Source organism: Aulonocara stuartgranti (assembly GCF_965226115.1).
Source record: "Aulonocara stuartgranti genome assembly, chromosome: 3".
Classification (NCBI taxonomy): Eukaryota; Metazoa; Chordata; class Actinopteri; order Cichliformes; family Cichlidae; genus Aulonocara; species Aulonocara stuartgranti.
Genome location: NC_138941.1, coordinates 18,764,985 through 18,785,865, shown reverse-complemented (window position 1 = coordinate 18,785,865; position 20,881 = coordinate 18,764,985). Strand labels below are relative to the sequence as shown.

Here is a 20,881-nt window from a genome sequence, read left to right as displayed (position 1 = left end):
ATCGTCTCACACACACACCGCCTTTTCTCTCACACTTCCACTTCTGCACTCACTCTACTATCAACTTTCATAGTGTTATTATTATTTATTATTTTGTACAAATCACACCCAATCACTCAAAACCTGCTACTCACAGCATTCACACACTTAAACTGTGACAAGAGTTGAGGAATATACTCACAACACGCTTTCCTAAGAGTATTTCAGACATGCCTTTCATAATCAGAAAGAGCAAGTCAAAGAAAACCATTGAAACCTCTATTAATTCTCACAGCACACACATAGAATAGAAAAAATAAAACACACCAGCATTTATTGCTGATGAGAGGTTACTCCTAAAAGTAATATGTTAGTCTTAAATATATACAGTGCACTCACTATATTTATATATCAAAACTCAGTCAATTACTATACATCCACTACGGCAACTCAAAACTTTATTTATAGCCCTCTAATGAACATAAATGGCGTCTTAAACACACACTCAACAATGTTTGCAGCAGTATTTGTAAAACCAACTGTGGTTTAAACAGTTCACTGCTGACTAATTTGCATTTTCACACTCACACACACACAGTCTAAAAATAGCTCCAGCACTGCCTCAGACTCACACACAGAGATCTCTTATTTTATATTACAAAGACGTCTTATATTTACAACCACTGTCACATCTGTCAGCTTTAGCGCCTAAACAATTTCGACAAATTTAAGTTAACGGTCCAACCGATAAAGTCCAACTTTTTTGTGATCAATTAACCAGTATCTGTCCAACAGTTTCTGGCCTCATCTCTAAAATCCCTAACTCAATTTAAAAGCGTCAACCAACCCAAACTTTGCCTGAAGCTCTATTTTTGGCATTTCACAGCCAAGGCTTACCCCGAAGTTTTAAGTTAAAGTTACACGCCCGAAGTCCAACTTCTGCTGGCCAAAAAAGCGCAGACTACCGTTCCAAACGGTAAGGAGACTCTAACTCCTAGTTATTCTGGAGTGCCCCAAGCTCCACAGTGACCAACTGACTATCCCTCTTCGAGGACAATGCCTAAGCGTCCTTGGCATTGGCAAGCGTTACCTCTGAGCACTGCGCTTCCTATCAGTCCAACTGACGTTCTTGAATAATTTATAATACTTTGGAACAACAGTAAAACAGCCAAAAAAGTGTAAGACTGAAGCAGGTCCAACCTTATAACCAATACGGGCTCCACCCCAAACAATAACCAAATTCCCTAATATACTAAAATCACTCAGCAGTCCAACTGCTTTCCACGGTCCAACCGTATTAAATCCTTTAGCGGTCCAACCGCATTCAATCCTTTTTAGCAGTCCAACTGCATTAAATCCTCAGTACTGTCATGAGATTCTCATCAAAATCAAAGCAGACATTCCCCAGTAATTTCAGTGAGTAGACTTTAATTTGTAATGTCCAATTTGGCACACTTTGGAAATAATTCAACAGGTAGTGCCTTACCTTTGGATAAGCGGCTTAGAACAACAATGAGAAAAAGAGAGCTGATTATTAGCTCATCAAAACACAAAACAAAATCACAATGAATTATCGGTTAATTTCATTTAAAATAATTCATTAAGTATTTATGTACAATTCAAATTAGTTAATTACATATTTTGTTGGTTTGTTTTCTATTTTAATTATTTTACTGACACATTTAATGAATTATTTAATGATGTATTTATTTAATTCACGTTGCTACTCCTGGCCCTGCATCGCTGTTCATAAATACATTTTATTTGTCAGCTTCACCCATCAAAGTCAGGGGGCGGGGTTAATGCTGATCAAGTCAACACCATTGCTTTGGTCTGGTGGGCGTTCTTTTAGTGGGCTTTTCTCAATACTAAGTAGGCCTACACACCAGGGTTTGGACATGTGTGGACCCAAACTATACTTTTACCCTTTTTTGTGTGTCACCAAATACACTTTAATATTTTCTAGACAAGAATGTAGTGGCGTAATCTTTAACCTCTTTTGGCTCCAAACAGAAGTGACAGACTTGAGCAGGGTTCATTTAAAGGCTGACAGAAGTGGAGTGGTGACGGGGAGATGTTTGACAGGACAGTGTTTCAGCCTCCACAGGTTCATGTTGTGCTCCATCAGTCAGTGAAGATGAAGTCAGTGCTGATGAGGCTGTAGAGTGTGTGAGGGATGTGAATGAGGATGATGAAGATCTGATGATAGCAGATAAAAACAGGCTGCAGAGACTTTGAGCCATACAGGGCACACAGTGTGTGTACAGAACAGCTGAAATCATTATGGAGGCCTCACTGGAATATGGAAGCATCACAGTACAGCTTCAGTGAAGCATTAAAGTCTCTGATATGAGATGAGAAATGAAGCAGCCAGAGCTTTTTCATGAGTGGAAACCCACTGTGACTGTGAGCTGCTGCTACAGCCTCCAGATTAGCCAGCAGCTCATCCTGCTCAACATTTTCTCACCAACTTTAATGGAAGTGTGATGTTTTCAGCTGGAGTGATGGTCAGGGTGGCCTCCCTCTCCTCTTCTTCTCCTCTTCCTCTTTCATTTGTAAAGCCACTTCTGCTGCTTTCATTCATTTGGAAGTCCTGTAGCTGAGTTTGGGAGAGACTAACAGCCTCGGCAGCAGAGGGGAGAAAGGCTGTAACACCACCACTTTACTCTGTTCTACCTGTCACATCATTTTATCAGGAAACAAATATGCTCATGTTTTTACTATGTTTGTCTTGAAGATGTAAGAAGATCACATGGTGCTTTTTATTATTGTGTTGGTTTGTTTGCTGTCTCTTGGATGGAGCCCAGCTGTGTGTGGCCCCTGGGCCTGTGGTCAGAGTGTGTGCTGGATAATCCGGCCCAGGATGAGGCCAAACTGACATGGGATGAAATGTCTGTCACATAATTGAGCTTAGTGTAGTTTCATTTCTGCACAATTTAAAAACAACCAAAACTTTGTTCTGTCTTTTCTATGTTATACTGTAGACTTTCTTTGATACTGTGTCCAAAAGGAGCAGCTTTTACTTTGAAGGGGAGCCGTCCCTGTTTCCTCTTCAGGTTGGATGATGGAAGCAAATTAGTAGCTGTGTCCCAAAATGTCGGCTGCATTCTCCAGAGGCTGCATTTGAAGGCCGATTACGTCACAGCCAGGCGATGAAGGCTGTCCGTATTTGTCGACTCCTTCAAATGTGCCCGACAAATGCGTCCTTCATTTCCCCGAATTTGAAGGATTCGTCGGGTGTGTCCTTCGTGGCCCACCATATCCCAGAATTCATAGCGCGGCCCAGCCAAATTTCAGCTGCCAACAATGGCGGCTGCTACTAAGTTTTCAAATTACTCTTATTAATCTTTCTGGGTCACAAAATAAACTTTTAACATATTTTCAGGTGAGAAAGTAGCTGTGTAAACTTCAAATATCTGCTTGGTTTATCAAGACATCACATATTTGCAAAAGTGTGCCGACGTTTTCGGAGACGTCTGTTACCCACCCGCTCGCTAGCAAGCCGGGGGGTTCAATGGTCACTCCAGCCGGCGAGAGCAGCGGACGCCCGTTTTCAGACCCCGCTCTTTCGCTACTCAGGTTAAACACGATATATAAGTCACTCGGAGAACTTAAAAATGTAATTGTTTGCCTTTTTTCTGTGTTTTATTTGTTCCGGAGTAAATCGGTTTGGCTGAGATCAAAGTTCCTCCGGGATTTTCACACAGCTGAATAAACGTTAAACAGGAAACTGATTAAACAGAAGTGTGAGACGGTCGAGAGTTTACGCCAGTGTCCTGTTATATTTTAGATAGCAAGGAGCAGACGGCCGAGTTTATTAAACTCCACCGACACAGCGGTGACGCAAATCTGAAGGCTAGACCGACCCATTTCACAGCCTCGCACTTCCAGCCTTTTCGGTCTTTGAAGGACCCGGCCCACGTAGACCGCGAATACCGGGTCCTCCGAAAGATGCAGCCGACGTTTTGGGACACAGCTAGTGTGTGATGTTCTTTCAGTGTTGCACTTTGTAGACGCTCCCTGAGCACTGGTCTCACAGCCAGCTGCACATAGAGACCAGTGTTGTTAGTCCAGGTCAGAAGATGACTTGTTGGAATGAAAATGAGCTTGTAGTTTGTCTGCTTTAATAATGTGACTGGAAAAAGGTGTTGGACTTCAAATATGTCCATTTCTTTCACACTTCACCTTTAAAAGTGAAGCCTTGTGGTTCCTGGAAGGAAAAACATGACTTTTTCAAGTCTTTGTCCTGTTTTTATGATAAATGTACGACTTTAATGTGAAACATTCAGAGTTTTTTCTCTTGTTGTGTTTGTTTGAAGCTGCTTCCTGTTGGCTTCAGCTGTTTGGAGTTTCCATTTTCTAAACTTCTACATTCTGAACCTTCTTCAGCTCTGAACAGATGATGAAACACTGAATGATTTCAAGCTCACACTTTGTCTAATAAACTTACATCTTTCATTCTTTATACAGATTGTGGGGCTGTGGTTTGTCAGAGATTAGCTGTGATTATCTGGCAGCAGCACTGAAGTCCAACCCCTCCCATCTGAGAGAGCTGGAGCTGAGCTCCAACACCAAGCTGCAGGATTCAGGAGTGAAGCATCTGTGTGGTTTCCTGGAGAGTCCAGGATGTGGACTTGAAACTCTGGGGTCAGTCAGCATGTTTTAGTTGTGCTGAGATGAATATGATGTGAAAGTTGTGCTGACACTAAACTGCAGACATCAGGCTGATATTATACTGATCCACACTGAGGATCTTCATGGTAAAGTCTGTTTTCTTCTTCTCTGGTTTAGTCCATTGACTGCAGCAGAACAATGTTCACATTTCAAACAGTGAGACTCAACGTATGGCCCGCGGCCCACACGCGGCCTGCCCACCTTTCCTGATTCAGAGAGAGGGGACCCTGATTAACTGTGTAGTGTTCTTCCTCACAGTTCTAAGTATCAGACACAACAATGAATAATCCACAGCTGACTGTCTTTAGCAGGTCAAAGGTCACGGCACACAGCAGGCAGTGGGAAATATTATAACTCTGATCATTTATCAGCACATATCCATATGTATAAAAACAAAGCTGACACTGTGAGACTTGATCAGAGGTGTGATCATCACAGCAGAGGCCTTTGTGTCAAAGTCACTGAGGATCAAACAGAAACACATGAAGCAGATTTTCCTGTTCTGGCTTTTTATAGCAGATAACCTTCAAAATATTCTGCAGTCCATCAAAAACTGAAGCAAACCATGAATCAACATGTGAACATGAGCTGATGCTGCTGAAGGGAAGCAAAGTTACAGAGGTTTGATTACAGACACAGCTGAGAGTTTGTAATCTGTCATCATTTTAAAAGGTTTACATTTCTTCAGTATATCCACATTTGCAGCTGGTACCTCAACCTCCACTTGTCCAACACAACTGCTGTCCACTGCCTCCATGACATTGTGATTTTGCTGTTGGTCTTCTGTCAGATCTTCATCAATCACTTCTGCACGGGGCACACCTTCAGACTCTGCAGCTGCATAACGAAAGCCTGTAAGATAAAATTAGACATAAGGTAAATGTACACCAATATTCCAATGACAGGTGTGTGATTCATCTGGAAGTTATGTGCGGATTAGTGTACAGTGATAGCAATTTAGTATGTTTTTAGAGGGGGGGGGTTGTTTACCTCCGATGGGTGCTCTTTTTCGCTTCCGTTGCGTACGCCTTGAGTGCCGGTCCGAGTCTGATACAGGTATGTCGTCATGCCCCATGTGCAGTGTTGGTGCCCAGTCTGGATTTGTTACATCCATTTCATATGCTGGTTTGCCTGCAATAATGCCAAATCATAAGCTACTCAGTCGACATGATGTGGTTCTGCAGCATCACACATTAGCATGTTTTATCTCATTATCTATGACCTCAGCACATTGAAAATCACACTAAAAGCCTTTCAAGAGTGATATGAATTAATTTAGAACTCACCGGAAAGAAAATGCCGTGAGCAAACCAACAAAAAGCTGGGGATTGCAGAGAACTCGATATCCGCTCGTCTCACCGCTGCAATCCAAGCCTGACGTCTTTGTTTAGTAATATCGGATACATGGGATCCCTCACGTTGCCTCCAGGATGGAAAACGATGAAAAGAGAGCCCGTTATCCAGCTTCTTGCCTTCACGATCGTGTGATCTAACGTTGCAACCGACAACACAACACGTACGATCCATAGCTGAAATGGTATCCTTTGGCTGGCCTACTGTCATGGCGGAAGGGGGCATGGCCCATCTCCCGTGACATCACGCTCCAAAGCCCTATAGGTGGGAAAATGTACCATGTCGACCAATCAAAAATGATATGGAAACATGACATTTGGTTGTTTAGCAAAAGGGGGAAGTTTTAGGAGTGACCGGCAAGAGAGAGCGAGTGAGCGAAAGAGAGAGAGAGTTTTGATACGTGAGAGATTTGTGACGTTTACCGTGTTTGGTCTCAAGTTAGTTTGTTGTCTTGTGTATTTAGTGTGTAGCTGTTGTTTTGTTTTGTGTGTCAGTTCTACTAGTGATCGTCACAGTTGCTGCCTTAAAGCCAACAAAGGCAGATTGCAGTGTAAACGCTGAGTGACACACCTGCTGTCAGACCTGCAGGTTTATCCCTGTGCTGTTCTCATATGTGTTAGAGTGACACAAACTATTGTTTGACACCTGATTGTTCTGTAAATAGTTTGAAATGATTATATGAAAAACGTCTTAGCCTTGGCTGCATTTTTTGGTAAATAGTACCATATAACTTTGTTGTTTGCAAAACGTGTGCGTATTTTTAAAAATGTACAATCTCTATTTGCATTTCAAGTTATGAAGATGATTCGTTAAACATGTGTGTGGTTTTTACAGTCAAAATATCACTTTCTACTTGTATTTTAAATTTTGTCTGAATTTAGATAAATTGTGCTGATATAGTTGGTCAAAATGAGAAAATAACAGATTGGCAAGATAAACTGTTTTTAAAGGTAAAATATAGAGGCCACATCAAAAGTAGTCAAGAAGGGTTAAAGGCTAAAAGCAAAGTTGTCACCAAGTACTGTTTATATTTGTGTGTATTGCTGCAGCTTTTTTGAGTATTAATTTGGTGCCTTTGTGTGAAATAATGGTATTGTGAGTGATCCATATAGTCACAAAGAATAGCCACTTGTTTCTGTGCTACCAAAGTTCCCCGGCTTTCATTCAAAATGTGTTTATCGTCAGCACCTGCACATTAAACTACTTAAACATTATAAATGTCTTCAAGCTCACACTGAGGCCTGTGGGGTACTATCAGCCACTGAGACAGTACACACATTTATATGTGTTTGTATATGAATATTTCATACTTTAAGACTGCCTGTTTATTTAAGGGAGATGAACAAAATACATTGGAATTGTACAAAATAATATCATGGATGATAAATTAAATAGATTTTAAGTAGATGCTTGTGCATTCTTAAAGTCTTATATGTTGAACTGAACTATGTGATCTGTTCAAAGCCTTAATCTTAATTTGAAGTGAAATGTGCATTTTGAGTTTATACACTATGTATATAAGGCGACCGTTTCCTTTTGCAGTATTTTTGTGTGGTGTACTTTTCTATGTCTTAACAAAAGGGGAACAAAGGTGTTTAAGTTCACCTAGGATGATGTGTTTTAATTTTCACATGGTCTTGCTTGAATTTGACCCTGACAAAGGCGTATGAACTCTGTCAGCTGTTTGGAGTTTCCATTTTCTAAACTTCTACATTCTGAACCTTCTTCAGCTCTGAACAGATGATGAAACACTGAATGATTTCAAGCTCACACTTTGTCTAATAAACTTACATCTTTCATTCTTTATACAGATTGAGGGGCTGTGGTTTGTCAGAGATCAGCTGTGATTATCTGGCAGCAGCACTGAAGTCCAACCCCTCCCATCTGAGAGAGCTGGACCTGAGCCTGAACAACAAGCTGCAGGATTCAGGAGTGAAGCATCTGTGTGGTTTCCTGGAGAGTCCAGGTTGTGGACTTGAAACTCTGAGGTCAGTCAGCATGTTTTAGTTGTGCTGAGATGAATATGATGTGAAAGTTGTGCTGACACTAAACTGCAGACATCAGGCTGATATTATACTGATCCACACTGAGGATCTTCATGGTAAAGTCTGTTTTCTTCTTCTCTGGTTTAGTCCATTGACTGCAGCAGAACAATGTTCACATTTCAAACCTTCAAAGAAGAAGAAAAATCCTCCACTGGATAATTCACTGTGAAACTCTCCAACTCTTCATTCCACCTTAAAGTCTGTCTGACACTGAAATCCAAAGCAAAATGTGCGTTTGCTTTACAGACAGCAGTCCAACACAAACATACACACATCATCCAAAACACAGTCCAACATCCAAATCTCCTCCACTGCCAGCATGAATGATGGGAAAGAGAAGGAGGAACACTCTGACATTCAGGGTTAGAATGAGTTTCATGAAGCAGACTGTGAAGATCAAAGCTGCATTAGAAAGCTTACATGAATGAATGAGTGGACAGAAGTGGACAGAGATCATCTGAAGCACTTCAAAGGCTTTAAATCAGCACATTTCTCTTTATTCTTTATCAACTCTGTTAGTTTCTCTCAGTTTTCTGTGGAATGAAGCTAACAGCAGGCTAATAAGATGCTGACCAATAGGTTTCTATTAAAGGTTGTAATTTGTATATGAAAAAGTGCTTTGGCTCAGCAGGGATCAGCTTACAGGTAGAATACAGCTGCTGGATGGGATTAGCATGTCATAGCTATCTACCAAACTGCTAACTGGGGGATTTCAGGCCATCTATGGATCATTTTTGCTAACTGTTTATTCAGCTTAGGCTCACAGGGCTGCAGCCTGTGCCCTAGCTGTCATAGGGCAAGAGGCGTGGTCCACCTGCACAGGTGAGCAGTCCATCACAGGGCCAACAGAGAGAGACAGAGAAGCACTCTCTCACATCCACACCTACAGCCAATTTAGAAGCACCAATGAACCTAAGCAGCATTTCATTGGACTGTGGGAGAACATCCAACCTCCACAGAAAGGCCAACAAGCTTCAACCTGCAACCTTCTTGCTTTAAGGCACTAGTGCGAACCACTTTTCCCCATTTCAGCCCAAATCCTGCATCTTCCTGTTTCTGACTCCAGGCCAGCTCCACTAACACTTTCTCATCAGACACTGCCACCTAGTGGAGGAAGTCTTAGTCCCATTTGAAGCTTCAGATTACAGTTAGTTCCTTTACAAAGAGGTGGAGGTGGTGGGGCCACAGCACCATCATCACTGAGTGCCATAGGACACTTAACCTTTGTTTCCATATGCTGGGAACTTCCTGTTGTTCCAAGGAGGACTGGAAAATGTGTGAAAATCTCCCAGTCAGTTCCTCACAGCACACTTCAATCATTTCCCTCCCACAGCATCAGGACCAGGGCTTTTTCTCTCTTTGGTCCCACTAAGAGATTTCCACACAAACACCTCATCAGTGGGACTCTCAGAGCTACCAGCCCTTTGCTACAATCACAAAGCTCTTCATTGAAATCAATGATATCAAAGCTGGAATCAAATGAGTCCAAGTCTTCTGCTGATTCAGCATCACATTCATCTTTGCTCCTTGTTCTGCATCCCCACCATGGACTTCATTCCTTTCCAAGCCAGCCTTGAGTGTCCTTTATTCAGCTCATCCTCTGCTTTACTTTTACACCTGATTTTAGCTGCTTTATCTCTCTTTCAACAAGTTTCTGTGCCTCAATCTTTTTCTTCTCTCCCTCATAACAAGACAGCTTCTTCTGCCTGAGAACATGTTGGAGTGATTTACTAATCCAGGGCTGCTTATTGGGGAAAATACTTCCTGTTTCCAAAGTAATCCCCATTTTTCCCAGAAAGAGATGTAAGTAGAAATCGATGATCTAAGTGAGAACATGAGCCTTTAACAATAGCAGCAAAATATCTCTCCAATCTCAATACTCCCTCTCTCGACCTCTGGAACACCAGAGGTCACAATACATTGTGTTGGGTCACTCCTCGGCCCACTCAGCTGCTTCCATGTCCATCCATGGCATCGTGGACATCGGGGTCACCACTCCCTCTCTGACCCTCTCTAGCCGTCCTCTGGCTCAGCAAATCAGACAACCTCATGTCATCTAAGTGGTCCAGTAATAAACACCAGCTCCCCCTCGAGAACACTCCATGCGTAAGATTAGGTTTTTTCTGCGTCCCTCTCTTGTGGTCCATCATGCCTCGGGCCTCCAGGATCCTCACCCCCCTGTGGTCGCCGAGATCTTGTGTAAAGCAAACCAAACACCTTTTCCTGCACCTCCCTAACTTATCATCTTTGGGACTCTTTAATCAAAAGCCTGATCCTAATTATCTTCTTGACTTATTGACTTGTATTTATATATATTCTTCAACGTTACTCATCATTTTAAAACTCTTAAAACGCTGCTTTCACGTCCCTGCATGCGTTTCCTGTCGCTTGCCTTATCTAATCATCAACATCCTGTACACAGAAGTCTCGCTGCTGCAAGGCCTCCACTCTGACCTAGAATCTCCTTTCACAAGAAAATCATTATAAGCGCCTATTCTACTAAAAGATCCAAAAAAAAAAACAACCACTTTAATCAATTAAGTTTAAACATATAAGCAATTACTCCTGCATACATTTTATCATAGCTAAACGCTGCCTTGAAACAACTCCTGTGTGTTAACACTAACTTCATTTTAAAACTCACATTTCCTATGTTATAACCTGTTTTTGGTACAGCCTTTTTATTTCATCTTGCTCCTTTGATGTAACAATACCTTCTCATTCTAGTTTATCAGACTTAACCAAAATATATGCTTTCCTTCCTTTGGTCCTTCTCTAAAGCAAGAAACTCCTATTCAGTTCCTCTTTTCTGTCACTTGTTACAGGGCCAGCTCAAGTTCAGTTAAACGCTAAATTAATTTGAGGCCTTTTGCCTGGAATCAATACTGTCATGTGTGTTTATGGACTCTATATGTCTGTAAGCGTGTGCAATCCTTCAATAACTCATATCATCCTCACAGTAGATTGGCTAATCATAGCGCTAGCCAAAGGCTCGTGACCCACAAGAGACGAATTGAGCCACAACTCCCTTAAAGGCACAAAATGCAATATGTATAAAAAGTCATTTCTACGTATAAGCTCTCCCCTTTATCCTAAAAATAAATCTATGTAATATCTGTATGTGTGTCTTCTATTCATTAATGTAATTGTCAGTTATTTTCTCTCTTTATTTTACCTTCTTTTTGTTTACCTCTTTGTTTGTGACGTGGACATCCCTAAACCATCCTGAGTTCCGGCTTCAATTTCAACCCAATTGTACCCTCTATTCTCGCAGTCGAACTCGTCTGGGCTTCACCTTCCCACTGGCCCCTGTGCCCTTCTCTTAGTGTCCTTTGTTGTCTTGTGATCCCCAGCAAACACAGTCTGTTTCTTCTCTGTTTCCGTTGCTCTTTTCAGTATTTTCCTTTTAGATTAAATCCCAGCCTGGCAAAATATCCCATTCAGTGTCTTTAAACAGTTATGTCACACTGTTCTTACCAGCCTGCAGTTCACCGTGCATTTTCCATCACGTGCTTTTCTTCCATGCTGCTGCTGGTATCGTCAGTGTAGTTTCAGTTGCACTGTCTTTTGCCTGCTGTTAATTCTTGAAGTCCACGATGTTCTGTCGGTCTTCATCAGGAGATTAACTGTCCTATGAGCTTCTTCTCAGGATCGGGACAAGTGGGAGGTCAAGCTGTAAAATTTTAAGCCAAAATCTGGCCTGTTTTCCTCCCAATTCTGTTAATCAATGGTTTTGTACTCAAGATTCTAGGTTGAAAGAAGTCCACCTGTATTGACACACTAAAGCATACAATTAATATCCTTTTCATTTCTTTTCTTAAAACCTCCATTTGCTTCATCTGCCTGGAGTTTAACTCGTATGTTTCTCTCTCTGTGTGCTCACTTGTCACAGTCAGTTCCTTTTATGGGCATGCAAAGTTCCTGTCACACACACCATTTCCTGTCAACCTTGCAGCTGCTCAGAACCATATTTTCTGTTTCTATCTCTCCTGGTTTGTTTTTTTTACAGGCTAATAAAACTCTTGTTTTACTAAGTCTTGATCTAAAACAATTCACCCTTATTTCACGCACACACTTCTAAATATACTAAATTCTTTGCGTTTGTCAGATCGTCTCACACACACACCGCCTTTTCTCTCACACTTCCACTTCTGCACTCACTCTACTATCAACTTTCATAGTGTTATTATTATTTATTATTTTGTACAAATCACACCCAATCACTCAAAACCTGCTACTCACAGCATTCACACACTTAAACTGTGACAAGAGTTGAGGAATATACTCACAACACGCTTTCCTAAGAGTATTTCAGACATGCCTTTCATAATCAGAAAGAGCAAGTCAAAGAAAACAATTGAAACCTCTATTAATTCTCACAGCACACACATAGAATAGAAAAAATAAAACACACCAGCATTTATTGCTGATGAGAGGTTACTCCTAAAAGTAATATGTTAGTCTTAAATATATACAGTGCACTCACTATATTTATATATTTATATATCAAAACTCAGTCAATTACTATACATCCACTACGGCAACTCAAAACTTTATTTATAGCCCTCTAATGAACATAAATGGCGTCTTAAACACACACTCAACAATGTTTGCAGCAGTATTTGTAAAACCAACTGTGGTTTAAACAGTTCACTGCTGACTAATTTGCATTTTCACACTCACACACACACAGTCTAAAAATAGCTCCAGCACTGCCTCAGACTCCTTTCACACAGAGATCTCTTATTTTATATTACAAAGACGTCTTATATTTACAACCACTGTCACATCTGTCAGCTTTAGCGCCTAAACAATTTCGACAAATTTAAGTTAACGGTCCAACCGATAAAGTCCAACTTTTTTGTGATCAATTAACCAGTATCTGTCCAACAGTTTCTGGCCTCATCTCTAAAATCCCTAACTCAATTTAAAAGCGTCAACCAACCCAAACTTTGCCTGAAGCTCTATTTTTGGCATTTCACAGCCAAGGCTTACCCCGAAGTTTTAAGTTAAAGTTACACGCCCGAAGTCCAACTTCTGCTGGCCAAAAAAGCGCAGACTACCGTTCCAAACGGTAAGGAGACTCTAACTCCTAGTTATTCTGGAGTGCCCCAAGCTCCACAGTGACCAACTGACTATCCCTCTTCGAGGACAATGCCTAAGCGTCCTTGGCATTGGCAAGCGTTACCTCTGAGCACTGCGCTTCCTATCAGTCCAACTGACGTTCTTGAATAATTTATAATACTTTGGAACAACAGTAAAACAGCCAAAAAAGTGTAAGACTGAAGCAGGTCCAACCTTATAACCAATACGGGCTCCACCCCAAACAATAACCAAATTCCCTAATATACTAAAATCACTCAGCAGTCCAACTGCTTTCCACGGTCCAACCGTATTAAATCCTTTAGCGGTCCAACCGCATTCAATCCTTTTTAGCAGTCCAACTGCATTAAATCCTCAGTACTGTCATGAGATTCTCATCAAAATCAAAGCAGACATTCCCCAGTAATTTCAGTGAGTAGACTTTAATTTGTAATGTCCAATTTGGCACACTTTGGAAATAATTCAACAGGTAGTGCCTTACCTTTGGATAAGCGGCTTAGAACAACAATGAGAAAAAGAGAGCTGATTATTAGCTCATCAAAACACAAAACAAAATCACAATGAATTATCGGTTAATTTCATTTAAAATAATTCATTAAGTATTTATGTACAATTCAAATTAGTTAATTACATATTTTGTTGGTTTGTTTTCTATTTTAATTATTTTACTGACACATTTAATGAATTATTTAATGATGTATTTATTTAATTCACGTTGCTACTCCTGGCCCTGCATCGCTGTTCATAAATACATTTTATTTGTCAGCTTCACCCATCAAAGTCAGGGGGCGGGGTTAATGCTGATCAAGTCAACACCATTGCTTTGGTCTGGTGGGCGTTCTTTTAGTGGGCTTTTCTCAATACTAAGTAGGCCTACACACCAGGGTTTGGACATGTGTGGACCCAAACTATACTTTTACCCTTTTTTGTGTGTCACCAAATACACTTTAATATTTTCTAGACAAGAATGTAGTGGCGTAATCTTTAACCTCTTTTGGCTCCAAACAGAAGTGACAGACTTGAGCAGGGTTCATTTAAAGGCTGACAGAAGTGGAGTGGTGACGGGGAGATGTTTGACAGGACAGTGTTTCAGCCTCCACAGGTTCATGTTGTGCTCCATCAGTCAGTGAAGATGAAGTCAGTGCTGATGAGGCTGTAGAGTGTGTGAGGGATGTGAATGAGGATGATGAAGATCTGATGATAGCAGATAAAAACAGGCTGCAGAGACTTTGAGCCATACAGGGCACACAGTGTGTGTACAGAACAGCTGAAATCATTATGGAGGCCTCACTGGAATATGGAAGCATCACAGTACAGCTTCAGTGAAGCTTTAAAGTCTCTGATATGAGATGAGAAATGAAGCAGCCAGAGCTTTTTCATGAGTGGAAATCCACTGTGACTGTGAGCTGCTGCTACAGCCTCCAGATTAGCCAGCAGCTCATCCTGCTCAACATTTTCTCATCAACTTTAATGGAAGTGTGATGTTTTCAGCTGGAGTGATGGTCAGGGTGGCCTCCCTCTCCTCTTCTTCTCCTCTTCCTCTTTCATTTGTAAAGCCACTTCTGCTGCTTTCATTCATTTGGAAGTCCTGTAGCTGAGTTTGGGAGAGACTAACAGCCTCGGCAGCAGAGGGGAGAAAGGCTGTAACACCACCACTTTACTCTGTTCTACCTGTCACATCATTTTATCAGGAAACAAATATGCTCATGTTTTTACTATGTTTGTCTTGAAGATGTAAGAAGATCACATGGTGCTTTTTATTATTGTGTTGGTTTGTTTGCTGTCTCTTGGATGGAGCCCAGCTGTGCGTGGCCCCTGGGCCTGTGGTCAGAGTGTGTGCTGGATAATCCGGCCCAGGATGAGGCCAAACTGACATGGGATGAAATGTCTGTCACATAATTGAGCTTAGTGTAGTTTCATTTCTGCACAATTTTAAAACAACCAAAACTTTGTTCTGTCTTTTCTATGTTATACTGTAGACTTTCTTTGATACTGTGTCCAAAAGGAGCAGCTTTTACTTTGAAGGGGAGGCGTCCCTGTTTCCTCTTCAGGTTGGATGATGGAAGCAAATTAGTAGCTGTGTCCCAAAACGTCGGCTGCATCCTCCAGAGGCTGCATTTGAAGGCCGATTACGTCACAGCCAGGCGATGAAGGCTGTCCGTATTTGTCGACTCCTTCAAATGTGCCCGACAAATGCGTCCTTCATTTCCCCGAATTTGAAGGATTCGTCGGGTGTGTCCTTCGTGGCCCACCATATCCCAGAATTCATATCCCAGCCAAATTTCAGCTGCCAACAATGGCGGCAGCTACTAAGTTTTCAAATTACTCTTATTAATCTTTCTGGGTCACAAAATAAACTTTTAACATATTTTCAGGCGAGAAAGTAGCTGTGTAAACTTCAAATATCTGCTTGGTTTATCAAGACATCGCATATTTGCAAAAGTGTGCCGACGTTTTCGGAGACGTCTGTTACCCACCCGCTCGCTAGCAAGCCGGGGGGTTCAATGGTCACTCCAGCCGGCGAGAGCAGCGGACGCCCGGCTTCATCGTTTTCAGACCCCTGCTCTTTCGCTACTCAGGTTAAACACGATATATAAGTCACCCGGATAACTTAAAAATGTAATTGTTTGCCTTTTTTCTGTTTTATTTGTTCCGGAGTAAATCGGTTTGGCTGAGATCAAAGTTCCTCCGGGATTTTCACACAGCTGAATAAACGTTAAACAGGAAACTGATTAAACAGAAGTGTGAGACGGTCGAGAATTTACGCCAGTGTCCTGTTATATTTTAGATAGCAAGGAGCAGACGGCCGAGTTTATTAAACTCCACCAACACAGCGGTGACGCAAATCTGAAGGCTCGACCGTCCCATTTCACAGCCTCGCACTTCCAGCCTTTTCGGTCTTTGAAGGACCCGGCCCACGTAGACCGCGAATACCGGGTCCTCCGAAGGATGCAGCCGACGTTTTGGGACAAAGCTAGTGTGTGATGTTCTTTCAGTGTTGCACTTTGTAGACGCTCCCTGAGCACTGGTCTCACAGCCAGCTGCACATAGAGACCAGTGTTGTTAGTCCAGGTCAGAAGATGACTTGTTGGAATGAAAATGAGCTTGTAGTTTGTCTGCTTTAATAATGTGACTGGAAAAAGGTGTTGGACTTCAAATATGTCCATTTCTTTCACACTTCACCTTTAAAAGTGAAGCCTTGTGGTTCCTGGAAGGAAAAACACGACTTTTTCAAGTCTTTGTCCTGTTTTTATGATAAATGTACGACTTTAATGTGAAACATTCAGAGTTTTTTCTCTTGTTGTGTTTGTTTGAAGCTGCTTCCTGTTGGCTTCAGCTGTTTGGAGTTTCCATTTTCTAAACTTCTACATTCTGAACCTTCTTCAGCTCTGAACAGATGATGAAACACTGAATGATTTCAAGCTCACACTTTGTCTAATAAACTTACATCTTTCATTCTTTATACAGATTGTGGGGCTGTGGTTTGTCAGAGATCAGCTGTGATTATCTGGCAGCAGCGCTGAAGTCCAACCCCTCCCATCTGAGAGAGCTGAACCTGAGCTCCAACACCAAGCTGCAGGATTCAGGAGTGAAGCATCTGTGTGGTTTCCTGGAGAGTCCAGGATGTGGACTTGAAACTCTGGGGTCAGTCAGCATGTTTTAGTTGTGCTGAGATGAATATGATGTGAAAGTTGTGCTGACACTAAACTGCAGACATCAGGCTGATATTATACTGATCCACACTGAGGATCTTCATGGTAAAGTCTGTTTTCTTCTTCTCTGGTTTAGTCCATTGACTGCAGCAGGGGGTTCTTTACCTCCGATGGGTGCTCTTTTTCGCTTCCGTTGCGTACGCCTTGAGTGCCGGTCCGAGTCTGATACAGGTATGTCGTCATGCCCCATGTGCAGTGTTGGTGCCCAGTCTGGATTTGTTACATCCATTTCATATGCTGGTTTGCCTGCAATAATGCCAAATCATAAGCTACTCAGTCGACATGATGTGGTTCTGCAGCATCACACATTAGCATGTTTTATCTCATTATCTATGACCTCAGCACGTTGAAAATAACACTAAAAGCCTTTCAAGAGTGATATGAATTAATTTAGAACTCACCGGAAAGAAAATGCCGTGAGCAAACCAACAAAAAGCTGGGGATTGTAGAGAACTCGATATCCGCTCGTCTCACCGCTGCAATCCAAGCCTGACGTCTTTGTTTAGTAATATCGGATACATGGGATCCCTCACGTTGCCTCCAGGATGGAAAACGATGAAAAGAGAGCCCGTTATCCAGCTTCTTGCCTTCACGATCGTGTGATCTAACGTTGCAACCGACAACACAACACGTACGATCCATAGCTGCAATGGTATCCTTTGGCTGGCCTACTGTCATGGTGGAAGGGGGCATGGCCCATCTCCCGTGACATCACGCTCCAAAGCCCTATAGGTGGGAAAATGTACCATGTCGACCAATCAAAAATGATATGGAAACATGACATTTGGTTGTTTAGCAAAAGGGGGAAGTTTTAGGAGTGACCGGCAAGAGAGAGCGAGTGAGCGAAAGAGAGAGAGAGTTTTGATACGTGAGAGATTTGTGACGTTTACCGTGTTTGGTCTCAAGTTAGTTTGTTGTCTTGTGTATTTAGTGTGTAGCTGTTGTTTTGTTTTGTGTGTCAGTTCTACTAGTGATCTTCACAGTTGCTGCCTTAAAGCCAACAAAGGCAGATTGCAGTGTAAACGCTGAGTGACACACCTGCTGTCAGACCTGCAGGTTTATCCCTGTGCTGTTCTCATATGTGTTAGAGTGACACAAACTATTGTTTGACACCTGATTGTTCTGTAAATAGTTTGAAATGATTATATGAAAAACATCTGAGCCTTGGCTGCATTTTTTGGTAAATAGTACCATATAACTTTGTTGTTTGCAAAACGTGTGCGTATTTTTAAAAGTGTACAATCTCTATTTGCATTTCAAGTTATGAAGATGATTCGTTAAACATGTGTGTGGTTTTTACAGTCAAAATATCACTTTCTACTTGTATTTTAAATTTTGTCTGAATTTAGATAAATTGTGCTGATACAGTTGGTCAAAATGAGAAAATAACAGATTGGCAAGATAAACTGTTTTTAAAGGTAAAATATAGAGGCCACATCAAAAGTAGTCAAGAAGGGTTAAAGGCTAAAAGCAAAGTTGTCACCAAGTACTGTTTATATTTGTGTGTATTGCTGCAGCTTTTTTGAGTATTAATTTGGTGCCTTTGTGTGAAATAATGGTATTGTGAGTGATCCATATAGTCACAAAGAATAGCCACTTGTTTCTGTGCTACCAAAGTTCCCCGGCTTTCATTCAAAATGTGTTTATCGTCAGCACCTGCACATTAAACTACTTAAACATTATAAATGTCTTCAAGCTCACACTGAGGCCTGTGGGGTACTATCAGCCACTGAGACAGTACACACATTTATATGTGTTTGTATATGAATATTTCATACTTTAAGACTGCCTGTTTATTTAAGGGAGATGAACAAAATACATTGGAATTGTACAAAATAATATCATGGATGATAAATTAAATAGATTTTAAGTAGATGCTTGTGCATTCTTAAAGTCTTATATGTTGAACTGAACTATGTGATCTGTTCAAAGCCTTAATCTTAATTTGAAGTGAAATGTGCATTTTGAGTTTATACACTATGTATATAAGGCGACCGTTTCCTTTTGCAGTATTTTTGTGTGGTGTACTTTTCTATGTCTTAACAAAAGGGGAACAAAGGTGTTTAAGTTCACCTAGGATGATGTGTTTTAATTTTCACATGGTCTTGCTTGAATTTGACCCTGACAAAGGCGTATGAACTCTGTCAGCTGTTTGGAGTTTCCATTTTCTAAACTTCTACATTCTGAACCTTCTTCAGCTCTGAACAGATGATGAAACACTGAATGATTTCAAGCTCACACTTTGTCTAATAAACTTACATCTTTCATTCTTCATACAGATTGTGGGACTGTGGTTTGTCAGAGATCAGCTGTGATTATCTGGCAGCAGCACTGAAGTCCAACCCCTCCCATCTGAGAGAGCTGGACCTGAGCTACAACAACAAGCTGCAGGATTCAGGAGTGAAGCATCTGTGTGGTTTCCTGGAGAGTCCAGGATGTGGACTTGAAACTCTGAGGTCAGTCAGCATGTTTTAGTTGTGCTGAGATGAATATGATGTGAAAGTTGTGCTGACACTAAACTGCAGACATCAGGCTGATATTATACTGATCCACACTGAGGATCTTCATGGTAAAGTCTGTTTTCTTCTTCTCTGGTTTAGTCCATTGACTGCAGCAGAACAATGTTCACATTTCAAACCTTCAAAGAAGAAGAAAAATCCTCCACTGGATAATTCACTGTGAAACTCTCCAACTCTTCATTCCACCTTAAAGTCTGTCTGACACTGAAATCCAAAGCAAAATGTGCGTTTGCTTTACAGACAGCAGTCCAACACAAACATACACACATCATCCAAAACACAGTCCAACATCCAAATCTCCTCCACTGCCAGCATGAATGATGGGAAAGAGAAGGAGGAACACTCTGACATTCAGGGTTAGAATGAGTTTCATGAAGCAGACTGTGAAGATCAAAGCTGCATTAGAAAGCTTACATGAATGAATGAGTGGACAGAAGTGGACAGAAATCATCTGAAGCACTTCAAAGGCTTTAAATCAGCACATTTCTCTTTATTCTTTATCAACTCTGTTAGTTTCTCTCAGTTTTCTGTGGAATGAAGCTAACAGCAGGCTAATAAGATGCTGACCAATAGGTTTCTATTAAAGGTTGTAATTTGTATATGAAAAAGTGCTTTGGCTCAGCAGGGATCAGCTTACAGGTAGAATACAGCTGCTGGATGGGATTAGCATGTCATAGCTATCTACCAAACTGCTAACTGGGGGATTTCAGGCCATCTATGGATCATTTTTGCTAACTGTTTATTCAGCTTAGGCTCACAGGGCTGCAGCCTGTGCCCTAGCTGTCATAGGGCAAGAGGCGTGGTCCACCTGCACAGGTGAGCAGTCCATCACAGGGCCAACAGAGAGAGACAGAGAAGCACTCTCTCACATCCACACCTACAGCCAATTTAGAAGCACCAATGAACCTAAGCAGCATTTCATTGGACTGTGGGAGAACATCCAACCTCCACAGAAAGGCCAACAAGCTTCAACCTACAACCTTCTTGCTTTAAGGCACTAGTGCGAACCACTTTTCCCCATTTCAGCCCAAATCCTGCATCTTCCTGTTTCTGACTCCAGGCCAGCTCCACTAACACTTTCTCATCAGACACTGCCACCTAGTGGAGGAAGTCTTAGTCCCATTTGAAGCTCCAGATGACAGTTAGTTCCTTTACAAAGAGGTGGAGGTGGTGGGGCCACAGCACCATCATCACTGAGTGCCATAGGACACTTAACCTTTGTTTCCATATGCTGGGAACTTCCTGTTGTTCCAAGGAGAACTGGAAAATGTGTGAAAATCTCCCAGTCAGTTCCTCACAGCACACTTCAATCATTTCCCTCCCACAGCATCAGGACCAGGGCTTTTTCTCTCTTTGGTCCCACTAAGAGATTTCCACACAAACACCTCATCAGTGGGACTCTCAGAGCTACCAGCCCTTTGCTACAATCACAAAGCTCTTCATTGAAATCAATGATATCAAAGCTGGAATCAAATGAGTCCAAGTCTTCTGCTGA

The 20,881-nt window shown here is 41.6% G+C and overlaps 2 protein-coding genes across 2 annotated transcripts in view; both read left to right on the top strand.

Annotated features, from left to right (window-relative positions):
• The window catches only part of LOC309700493 (uncharacterized protein), a 2,098,293-nt gene that overhangs the window by 1,601,637 nt on the left and 475,775 nt on the right, over window positions 1-20,881 (top strand). The window contains exons 56-58 of the mRNA XM_082524046.1: window positions 4,450-4,626; window positions 7,818-7,994; window positions 19,147-19,323. Of these exons, the coding sequence (XP_082380172.1) occupies window positions 4,450-4,626; window positions 7,818-7,994; window positions 19,147-19,323 (531 nt within the window). The remainder of the gene's footprint in view (window positions 1-4,449; window positions 4,627-7,817; window positions 7,995-19,146; window positions 19,324-20,881) is intronic.
• Window positions 1-20,881, top strand: part of LOC309700585 (protein NLRC3-like) — an 85,879-nt gene that overhangs the window by 18,349 nt on the left and 46,649 nt on the right. The gene's annotated exons all lie outside the window — the stretch shown is intronic.